Here is a 12,609-nt window from a genome sequence, read left to right as displayed (position 1 = left end):
TAAAGAGGGACATTTTGGGGTTGCTTTATGTTGCTATGTTTCCGGCTGTTTATGCCCAACATAGCCTGCTTCACTATCTTTCTTGTGAAACTTTTTTCTAAACTGTTTCCACAATCCTGCAAGGCGAGTGTACCTTAACTTGAGTTACAGGGCTGGTCCCTCTCTTTTCATTTTTTATCCCAGTAGGTGAGACCGTCCCTGCTGTGTTTGGTGGCTGTGGAGTTGATGGCATCTTTGCTCCAGGTGACACCTGCATGCTGGCCAGCTGAGCGGCATAGAGCTGCTGCAAAACAGGGAAGACAAACATTGATCTCTTTAAATGCAGCTGAAATTGAGTTTCAAAAAAAAAAAAAACTTACCATATTGTTAGGTTTCTCAGACAGCCTTGTAATTTCTTTTTCACTATTTTTAAAAAAGGAAGCTAAGAGAAGGCAAATAATAAAACAGAAAGAAAAAGGACAGGTATGGGAGCCATAGTTCTGTTTCTGGTCCTTCTAGCAACAACTTTATGATCCTGGACAAAGGATTTGATCTCTTTAGAATTCAGGTTTTTTTTTTTAATTGTACAAAAAGGAATTCGACTAAGTAGTCTCTAAGATGCTTTTTAATGCCTAAAATCTTTATTAAAAGTTATTTAAATGTCTGGGATGTCCACTTGTATAATATTAATATTCATGAATTAAGAAACTAACCTGAACATTTCTAAGGATTCTTGGAAGAACTGTATCATTCTTATTCAGCTCCGACTCTGCATCTCTGGGTATTCTGATCCTTCTGAATAATGAGTGCTGTTCCCAAGGCCACTAAGGCCTAGTGGCAGTCATTGTTTACCCAGGGTCTTATTTCTAGGCAGCATATGACATAATCCTTAAGAGAATATGGCCAGATTGGTAGCAGTTTTGTTGTTATTGTTGCTTTTTAAGTCAAGCTTCTCTGAACCCAAACCAGGTAACAAAGTGCTTCCTTCATGCTTCCAAACAGATCACACTTCTCTCCTCAGGTCCTGCCTTTGCCTGGGACTCCACATTTATCTTCATCATATTCTCATTGCTGTTTCAAGGCCTTTTCTGAAGTATTTCCTACAGTTCTCTTTGGCAAACCAATTATCTTATTACTCATTCTACTTACTCAGCTTAAAATGGGTCCTCTTCTCTGAGACATGATAAGCAGACAATCTGACATTACAAATCTTTAAATTATCAGCCTCAAAATATGTTGATTTCACTAAATTAAAGCCAAAGATTGAAAGACAGGTGGGCTAACCTCTTTTCACATAATTTTCATTTTTATCAAAGTCATTCTTGTATACAGCTTTACAAGATAAATAGTACTTGAAAGTTTTAAAAAACAAAAGACCAAAACAACAACAACAAAAAGAGCATGAACAAAATGTACAGTGCACAGTCTCCACAGCTTGCAGGATGACCTTCATTTTCCTACCCTGCTCCTCCTTATCTCACCCCCTGTTCTGTGGAGACCATTCCCTTCAATTCATTTAATGGTTTAACTTGTATTTATACCCTTATTTGTAAATCATTCTAAATGTTATATCATTACAGTATAAAGGAAAATGAAAGTTTCACTTTCCTACATTGAACCCCACATGTGCTCCCATGCTTCTCTCTCCAATCTCTTAATGTTAATGTCACAAATTTTAAAATTAGCGTTTACTGTTTTATATTATTTTATGAAGATACTAGCTATGTAGTAAACTGTACTTAATTTTATTTTTCAACTTTTCATTTTGTTAGGTTTAAGATTTGCCTCATATTTTGTTTTCATAATTTTTATGTAACTATCACTAATTCTCAAACTCTGCATGAAATCAGTAAAACTCTACCCAATGTAATTGAATATATCAGGTAATCTGTGAATCCTGGTTTTTCCCTTGGAGACATCCTTCTTGGAATTCTCAATCTCCTTGCTCCAAATCTGAACTAATTTATTCCTCAGGCCTACCTACTGCAGGTCTATGGCACTTGTAATTCCTTTTGCCTCTCTTATACTGGTGTCCTTGTTTCCTGGGTATCATGTTTTCTTCCCTTTTAGTTAACTGTCTCATTTTGGTACAAGAGCTTTCTGAGAAAGGTGAATGTGAGATTAATTATTTAGGAACTAATATTCTTCTCACTTGGTTGTAGTTTGACTGGTATAGAATTCTAAGTTGAAAATAATTCTGCCTCAGAATTCCAAAGATATTGATCTGTTGCCTTCTATTCTTGTTACTAAGGAAGCCTGACACTATTTTGCTTCCTGATACATACATTCCTTTGTATGTAATCTATTTTCTCCTCTAAAAGCATCAGGATCTTCCCTTTCCACTGAATGTTTTGAAATTTCACTATTATGTCCTTCTGTTGACTTTTACATTCATTGTTCAGTCTTTTCAATCCAAACTCATGTCTTTGTATTCTAGGAAACTTTTTTGATGTTTTTCATTGATAATTTTCTCTCCTCTGTATTCATATTTGATAAATATTAGATTTCCTTATTAACCCTCTATTTTTCTTATTTTTTCTTTCTATTTGCTAATCTTTGACATTTTGTTATACTCTATGACAGATTTTTTTGCAACTTCATCTTCCAAAACTTCTCTGAATGTTTTAAAGTTTCTACCATTATATTTTTAAAGATACTCTTATTCTCTGATTGCTTCTTTTTATAGCATCCTGTTCTCTATTCTGTTTGACAATATTAATTATAGATTTCGGTTTGTTTTTAATGTTTTCTGTTCTCTGCATTGTTACCACTCTTTTCTTCCAAGGTCTTTGAGCTCTTTAATATTAGGGGCTTTTCTAAAGTGTCTGGTGTTCATTTGCTGTTTATTCATATATAAAAGCAATGTACTAAAAAGCTGACTGGAAGGTCTAAGTACGGGGTAGACTTATTGATTTATGGGCTTCAGCATAAGGTAATGATGCAGAAAGTCTGCTTTTTCATTGGGAAATCACAAATGTCAATATCTACAGGTCATTTATCTTAGACTAGACCATTTTCTTGGAGAGATGTCTTCAAATTCTTGCCTTGATTTGTGTATAGACTTTTATGCCATCATTACATGAGCCAAGCAAGAGAAGGCAGGAGAAGAATCTCATAGTCTGGTCTATCCTGCAGATTCCCTGATTTTCACCATGGCACATCACTCATTCTCAGCTATGCCTGGTGTCCCAAGACATAAATCTCTCAAGTTCTACTTTTCAAGAGAATAAATCTCCAGTGACTTCTGTGGTTATGTGCTCATGGGGCTGGAAGGGAGGAGGCAGGGATGGTAGTTACCAGGTTGCATGACATTAGGGAGGGATCATCTTCTATCTATTTTCAACCAGTCATCCTGTGATACATGATGCCTTCAATTCCTAAGCATTTTAGAGGTTCAGATCCCAACTGGGCTTGATTCTTTTTGGCTTTACACTCCTAAAGCTTAGGTATCAGCTTTCTCTTTTTTGCTAAGACAGTTATAACTCATCTATCCATTTCTCATATTCCAAATTTTTTGTCTTCTCTTTCCATTTCTACTTGAAGATTTACACCTATAATCCTTAACCATCAATTTACTAGGATTTGGGTAAAACTGGTAATAAATGAAAATGTTAATCTGCTATGATTAACTAGAAGTCAGACACTCGAATCTTAACGCTGTTTAATGCTTGAAAACTTCATTCAAATATTTTCTTTTCTTCTTATAATCAAAATTAAGTGATTACCTTGATGGTCACATTTCTATCATAATAAATAGAAAGCTTCCTAGATCATCAACCACGGAGAAAATAGCTCAAACTTTGCCATATGAGTAGGGGAGAAAAAACAGGTGGTTTGAATGTAATTTCCAGCATTTCTACCATTCGGATGGACAAATAAAAAAATTACGGTAATCAAAAACAGACCTTTCAGCACATGTAATTAAATGAAAGCTTAATAAAGAATAATTTGCAAGAGCCAGATGTGCTTAAGTCATGATTGTTGCTGTCTTTGGAACAATTTTTCTAATATAACAAGCCTCTAAAGAAATTAAAGTTTCATAATTCTGTATGTAATGACTCAGTGGCAAGAAAAATTCACAAGCAGAGGTCAGTCAAATTGCTAGCACTTAGGCAAAATGAGGGGGGCATCTTTTTGGTTTCTCTTTTACTCTGTTGTATCATCTTCCTTTGAAATTCAGCCAGATGTCTTCAAAATGGGGACAGGTCAAGCTTCTGAAAATGTCTGCTTGGATTAAGGCAGTGAAAAAAAGTTCTATACTGAATGGAGTCAAGATGTTACGAGATGAAACATGTTGACTATATAGTCCTGTAGCTGGTATCATAACCAATATATCCTACTATGAGTATTAAAGAGTCAGGAAATCTTAGAGATGCTAACAGTCCTTGGATATCATTTATGCTTTTTACCTCAATCATTAAAAAGATCAAATGAATGTCAATTTTACTCAATCTTGAGTCCTTTGGGAAATTTGAACTAGTGAAAAATGCAGAAAAACATATTTTTGGAAATAAATCTTTTTTTTTAAAAAGTTGAATATGAATCCTTCAGATTGAGTGAATAATACAATTACTTTTCAGGAAAAGAGTAGTGTTAATTGCTTCTTTTAAAGCTCTGATAATCATTTATTTTACAGCCCTTTGAAGTGGTTGTACCTAAGGAAGGCAAGACCACATAAACTCTGAGATTCCATAGAGCTGGTTCTTGTGAGTTGTGATTACTGATACATTAGAGAAAGGAAGAGGTACAGCCGCATTCCATAATCCTTTTCAAAGCTGGGTAAACTGGACAGTAGGCTATCAGGTAAGATTTAATAGAATGGGCCTTGAAATAGAAATCAGAAAACTGAGTCCAGTGAAAAGATAGAAAGTATTCACAAAAATTAAAATACCCATATTCTGTCTAACAAAACATATGATTTTAGTATAAATATCATTCTATTCAGATTGAAGATTTTAAATTTCTCTTGGATAATATGAATGCCATTAAATGAATAGGTATAAGCTTACAAAATAATTTCACAGCTCACCCTCTAAACTAACATCAGTTGAATTTGTTCCATGTGTAAGGCTCTGTGTTAGGAGCTGAGGAGAATTCCAAGCACATAGCTCTAAAGGAGATATAAAATATAAATCCCTAACACTTGATTTGCACTTTTCTTGTGGTGTTTGTCAGTATTTTAAACTTTAAGTGTAATTATGCACATGTATCTTATCCTGCTTGATACACTGTAAGCTCACTGAAGGCATGATCTAATTATTTTTGAATACTTAGCACCAATAATGGTGCCTTGCAAATAATAGATACCCAATCAATAGTTTCTGATTTAACACACTATACAAAATCATTGCATATTAGGAAGGAAAGACAGTGTCTATAAATGAGGCAACACAAGTGGTACATCATTATATTTATTATATATATGTGATGAACAATTTTATGATATTAAGGTTAAAAAATAAAAGGCAAAAAATTTCAGTCAAGTTTAATCACACTGTTTCACAGGAAATTATTCTTTTGAAGTAGTTTGCTAATATTTTGACTAATAGCTGCTCAGTAACTGTTAGCTTCACTAAACAGTAGTAGCATTTCTAGACACCTAAAAAAATCTAGCTGAAAACCAAAGAAAGAAGGCAATCCCAGTTACAATAGCTACAAAAAAATAAAATACTTAGGAATATATTTAACCAAAGAGGTGAAAAATATGTACAAATTAAACTATAGAACACTGATGAAAAAAATCGTAGATGACACAAACAAATGGAAAAACATCCAATGGTCATGGATTAGAAGAACTGGTATTGTTAAAATGACCATACTGCCCCCCCAAAATTTACAGATTCAATTCAATCTCTATAAAAATACCAATGTCATTTTTAACCAAATTAGAAAAAACAATCCTAAAATTCATATGCAACCAAAAAAGAGCCCCAAGAGTCAAGGCAATCTTAAGCAAAAAGAACAAAGCTGGAGGCATCACATTACCTGACTTCAAATTATACTACAAGGCTATAGTAATCAAAACAGTATGGTACTTGTGTAAAAATAGACACGTAGATCAATGGAACAGAATAGAGAACTCAGAAATAAAGCCACATACTTAGAGCCAGCTGATCTTTGACAAAATTGATAAGACATGTATTGGCAAAAGGACATTCTTTTCAATAAATGATGCTGGGAAAATTGGATTGCATATGCAGGAGAATGAGACTGAATGCCTATCTCTCCCCATATACAAAAATCAACACAAGATGGATGAAAGACATAAATGTAAGACTGAAACTATTAAAATACCAGAAGAAGACTTAAGGAAAACTCGTCTGGGCATTGATTTAGGCAAAGAATTCATAACTAAAACCTCAAACACAAAAGAAACAAAAACAAAAATAGACAAATGAGAGTACGTTAAACTAAAAAGCTTCTGCACAGCAAAATAATCAACAGAATGAACAAACAATTTGCAGAAGGGGAGAATACTTTTGCAAATGGCCTTAAACTTTTCTAATACAAATTATACTGTTTGAGCCATAACTAATGAGTAGTACCATTTTTTCTTCTCAGTCTAGTTATTAACACAGATAGTCTAGTTAATAACAGTGTAGTTATTAACAGTCTAGTTAATAACAAAAAAAACAAAAAACTATTTATTCTAACCAAATAGCTTTAGTTAGAAAATTTCTTTGCAGACTAATGGTTTAGGAACAGAAAAGGTTAAACTCTGATTAACTATTACATAAGGGTCTACAAAAATGTCATTCTACATATAATTCTCAGATCATAGTTCACAGTCATAATGATTATAATAATGAATATTCATTTCTAAACATAGTTCAGGTTTAAAAATCAACAATATAGTAAAGCTTATGACAGGCTTAGCCAAAGTCCCATAAACATTTGAACTTAGGCGAAGACTGTTTCAGCCTAAATATAGAATGTTTTTCTTGTTTCATTTTTGAAAAATTCACACTGATTGTTTGGGATATTGAATTGTTTCTTTATCCAAGATATATAAAAGACCTGCAGTGTATATGTGTAAAAATAAGCCTAGCGAAATATTTTTTCAAAATTATAAAATTACTTATTTTATAAAAGCACTTTAAGAAATGATTTTACTTTATGGCTTAAAATGTTCCACCTTTATTACTGGCAGCTTTAATAAAGCAGCTAGCATTAAAATTTTGGTAAGCTCAACAATGACACATTTGACACACAGAACTGAAAGGACATTATCAAATCATTTAGGTTAGTCTGACTTCCTTATTCTGCCAATGAGCTAAGATCTAGCAAGTAGCTTGCCCAAGATCGCATAATTAGTATTGGAGTTAGAAGAAGAACTCGCTAGCTATCACATAAACATTACCAGAATATCTATCACTTAAAAGTAGAAATGGATATAAAATTAGCCAACTTTTGCACCTTTCAAGCACATTTCCAGCATCGATAAATTTGACCAATCTCGTAAATAAATTGAATTAAGAAAGTCCTGTGAAGATCTCACCAATCCACAAATAAATACTTCTAACAGTATTTGCACTGCTTTGTGTGCTGTGGCTAGCTTTAAAGATAAATCTGTCTTCCATTTGGATCTTAGTGATACTTTAATAACCAAGCCTGTTTAGATTTAACCCAAAGCAGTAGGTCCTACCAATCAGACTCAGCCTTATGGTGAAACCCTTCAGTGCCTTCCAGTACACATAATGGTCTATAGCAGGACCTAAGAAATGTATTGTGTCAGGGATTGATATTATACCATGACTGCATTTGACAAGAGAAGCACGCTTTGTCCAAATATAGCCAAGCTGATGTCAAATTATAATGGGTGGTGTCACGATGTAACTATATTTACCAGAATTTGAAATATATGTATATATATACATACCTGCTTTCTATGATACAATCATTTAGGATCTCTAATGGAGTGTGTCAAACAGAAAAAGTACAAGGCCTTTTCTCATTATAAACATATGATTTTCATATAGCAACATAACCAGTCATCTAGTCTTCCAATAATCACTCCAATTCATTCATGCATTAATTCAACAAATATACATTGAGAACTAAACTCAGTGAGGCACTGGGCTGGATATTTTACATCTATTATTTCATTTAATCTTCACAATAATTATATAAGATAGAAATTATTATCCATTTTAGTCAATCTTACTTTTAAGCCTGTATTCTTTCTGCTTTTAAAATTAAATTATTTTAAATAAGCTACACGGTGAACCACAATGAAACCAATTTCTTGTTCCTAGCCACCAGAAAAGAATCACTGTCCAAGGAGAAGAAAGATTCTGATGTGACTGCTATTCTGAGCTCTCAAATAGAAAATTGTATTTTCAAATGTCTTACAGTTACTCTCTAAAATGGCATTTCACAATCTTCAAATGGACAAGAAAGAGGTAACAGCACCACCAGTCACCTTGAAGGAATAAGTGTCACAATCGGATCTAGACAATGGCCTTCTCCAAATCTTCAAGCCATAGTAGAAAACCCCTAAAAAATTAACCCCACATTAATAGACTGATAAGATAAAAGGAAGAACTATGCAAAGTATAGGTAGGCATAGTAGAGCTTGATAAAATGGGAATTGAGGGGGCCTTAAATTGGGACCAGTATGCTCCAGTATACAAAAACTAACAGTAAAAAAGAAGGCACAACCTTACACACCAAATTCTTTTTGGAGTAGATTCTTCTGTGCTTTGTCATTTCAATTTAGAAAGGACATTTTAAGTAGCCTGCCAGAATCCACCCCGGAAAGAAAGAAATAAAAATCATCTCTCAGAATACTTCCAAACTCATTCTACAAGGCCAGTACTACTTTGATACCAAAATCAGACAAAGCCATATATATATATAAAGCCATATATATATATATATATATATATGAAGCCATATATATATGAAGCCATATATATATATGAAGCCATATATATATGAGGCCTATATATATATATGAAGCCATATATATATATATATGAAAACTACAGGTTAATACCTTTGATGAATATTGATACAAAAATCCTCTACAAAATACTAGCAAACCAAGTTTGACAATACATTAAAAAATATCATTCATCATGACCAAGTGGGATTTATCCCTGGGATGCAAGGATGGTGCAACATATACAAATCAATCAATGTGATACATCATATCAACAGAATGAAGGACAAAAATCATATGATCATTTCAACTAATGCTGAAAAAGCATTGATAAAATTCAACATCCCTTCCTGATTAAAAAACCCTAAAAAAACTGGGGATAGAAAGAACATGCCTCAATAAAATAAAAGCCATATATGACCGACACACAGCTAATATCATACTCAGTGGAGAAAAACAGAAAGCCTGTCCTCTAAGATCTGGAACATGACAAAGATGTCCACTTTCAACACTGTTATTCAACATATTACTGGAAGTCTTAGCTAGAGCAATCAGACAAGAGAAAAAAACAAAGGATATCCAAATTGAAAAGGATGACGTCCAATTATCCTTGTTTACAGAAGATATGATCTTATATTTGGAAAAATCTGAAGACTCCACAAAAACCCTATTAGAACTGATAAACAAGTTCAGTAAAATTGCAGGATATAAAATCAACATGTAAAAATCAGTGGCATTTCTATATTCTAACAGTGAACAATCTGAAAAAGAAAAAGTAATGCCACTTACAATAGTCACAAATAAAATTAAATGCCTAAAAATTAACTAAAAAAGTAAAAGATCTCTCTTAGGAAAACTATAAAATACTGATGAAAGAAAGTGAAGAGGAAATCAAAAAATGGAAAGCTTTTTGTGTTCATGAATTGGAAGAATCAATATTGTTAAAATGTCCATGCTACCAAAAACAATCTACAAATTCCATGCAATCCATATCAAAATTCCAGTGACATTCTTCAGAGAAATAGAAAAAAAATCCTAAAACTTATGTGGAACCACAAAAGATCCAGAATAGAAAAAGCTATTCTATGTAAAAGGAACAAAACTGGAGGTGTCACATTACTTCAAACTATACTGCAGAGCCATAGTAACCAAAACAGCATAGTACTGGCATAAAAACAGGCACATAGGCCAATGGAACAGAATAGAGAACCCAGAAACAAATCCACACACCTACAGTGATCTCATTTTTAACAAAGCTGCCAAGAACATATGCTGGGGAAAAGACAATCTCTTCAATAAATGGGGCTAGAAAGACAGGATATTCATATGCAGAAGAATGAAACTAGACCCCATCACTAGCCTTATACAAAAATCAAATCCAAATAAATTTAAAACTTAATTGTTAGACAAGACCTCAACGTATGAAACTACCACAAGTAAACACTGAGGAAACTCTCCAGGATATTGGTCTGGGCAAAGATTTCTTGATTAATATCCCACAAGAACAGGCAACCAAAGCAAAAATGGACAAATAGAATCAAATCAAGTTAAAAAGTTTCTGCACAGCAAAGGAAACAATCAACAAAGTGAAGAGACAATCCCAATAATGGGAGAAAATATTTGCAAACTACTCGTCTGACAAGGGATTTACAACTAGAATATATAAGGAGCTCAAACAACTCTTTGGAAAAAAATCTATTAATCCAATTAAAATATGGGTAAAATATTTGAATAGGCATTTCTCAAAAGAAGACATACAAATGGCAAACAGGCATATGAAAAGTTGCTCAACATTACTAGTCAGAGAAATGTAAATCAAAACTACAATGACATTATCATCTCGCCCCAGTTAAATGACTTATATCCAAAAGACAGTCAATAACAAATGCTGGCAAAAACAAGGGAATCCCTGTACACTGTTGGTGAGAATGTAAATTAGTACAACCACTATGGAGCACAATTTGGAGTTTCCTCAAAAAGCTAATAATAAGAGTTACCATATGATCTAGCAATCCCACAGCTGGTATATACCTAAAAGAAAGGAAATCAGTATATCAAAGAGATATCTGCATCCCCATGTTTATTGCAGCACTGTTTGCAATACCAAAGTTTGCAAGCAATCGAAGTGTCCATCAACAGATGAATGAGTAAAGAAAATGTGGTACTTATACACAGTGGAGTATTATTCAGTCATAAAAAAATGAGATCATCATTTGCAACAACATGATGGAACTGGAGGTCATTATGCTAAGGGAAATAAGCCAGGCACAGAAAGACAAACGTCATGTGTTCTCACTTTTTTATGGATCTAAAAATCAAAACAATTGAGCTCATGAAGATAGAGAGCAGAAAGATGGTTACCAGAGGCTAGGAAGGACAATGGGAGGGTTCAGAGGAGGTAAGGATGGTTCATAGGTACAGATAAATAGAAAGAATGAATAAGATCTAAGTTGATATCTCAACAGGGTGACTATAGTCATGCCCAAGGCCATGGGAGCCCACCTTTTGCATCAGTTTGACCTAGATGTGGGACATGGAGTCAAAGAATATCATTTTGGAGCTTTAAGATTTGACTGCCCTGCTGGATTTCAGACTTGCATAGGGCCTGTAGTCCCTTTGTTTTGGCCATTTTCTCCCACCTGGAATGGGTGAAGTTACCCGATGCCTGTACTCCCATTGTATCAAGGAATTAACTAACTTGCTTCTGATTTTACAGGCTCATAGGCAGAAGAAACTTGCCTTGTTTCAGGTGAGACTTTAGACTTGGACTTTTGGGCTAATACTGGTATGAGTTAAGACTTTGGGAGACTGCTAGAAAGGCATGATTGTGTTTTGAAATGTGAGTCATGAGATTTGGGAGGGGACAGGGGCAAAATAATATGGTTTGGTTGTGTCCCCACCCAAATCTCATCTTGAATTGTAGTTCCTATAATCCCCATGTGTTGTGGAGGGACCCAGTGAGAGGTAATTAAAACATGGGGGGTGGGTTTTTCCCATGCTGTTTTCATGATAGTGAATAAGTCTTGGGAGATCTGATGGTTTTATAAAGAGCAGTTCCCCCGCACACACCCTCTTGCCTGACACCATGTAAGACATGCCTTTGCTCCTCCTTCACCTTCTGCCATGATTGTGAGGCCTCCCCAGCTATGTGGAACTCTGAGTCCATTAAACCTCTTTTTCTTTATAAATTACCCAGTCTCTGGTATGTCTTAATTAGCAGCGTGAGGATGGACAAATGCAAGTCAATAATAATTTAAATGTACATTTTTAAAATAACTAAAATAGTGTAACTGGATTGTTTGTAACACAAAGGATAAATGCTTGAGAGGATGGATACCCCACATTATATGATGTGATTATTATGCATTGCATGTCTATATCCAAACATTTCATGTACCTCATACATGAAATATATATTTACCTACAATGTGCCCACAAAAATTAAAATTTCAATTTAAAAAATTCTCCTTCAAATACTACCTTCCTATTTGTAGAGGATAAAGAAAGGAAGAGAAAAAAATTACTATCGTATAGAAACAGATTCAATCAGTGCTACAGAAAAAAGTTATCTCTTATCCTTATATTTATCCCCATTTGCTATAGTTCCACAAAACATCAGGGAACCCCAGGCCTAGCCAAGTTACCCCGTAACAGATCCTCTTCTAGTGTGACAGACATCATTCAAGGGGACAATAGAAGTTGGAGGAAACAAGTAGGGTAGGGTAGGGTAGGGTAGAGAGGCATCC

The 12,609-nt window shown here is 34.2% G+C and overlaps 1 protein-coding gene across 8 annotated transcripts in view; it reads right to left on the bottom strand.

Annotated features, from left to right (window-relative positions):
* SOX6 (SRY-box transcription factor 6) overlaps positions 1–12,609 on the bottom strand; it is a 124,755-nt gene that overhangs the window by 83,334 nt on the left and 28,812 nt on the right. For 5 of the 8 annotated variants that reach the window (XM_058446226.1, XM_058446229.1, XM_058446228.1 and 2 more), the window contains one exon: positions 134–283. In XM_058446226.1, the coding sequence (XP_058302209.1) occupies positions 134–283 (150 nt within the window). Of the gene's footprint in view, positions 1–133; positions 284–692; positions 828–12,609 lie in introns of those variants that run through there. The other 3 variants (XM_058446230.1, XM_058446227.1, XM_058446231.1) reach the window with 2 other exon arrangements.

Source organism: Hylobates moloch, unplaced genomic scaffold (assembly GCF_009828535.3).
Source record: "Hylobates moloch isolate HMO894 unplaced genomic scaffold, HMol_V3 SCAFFOLD_11, whole genome shotgun sequence".
Classification (NCBI taxonomy): Eukaryota; Metazoa; Chordata; class Mammalia; order Primates; family Hylobatidae; genus Hylobates; species Hylobates moloch.
The sequence above is the reverse complement of the archived record's forward strand: the minus strand, read 5'-3'. Positions and strand labels throughout refer to the sequence as shown.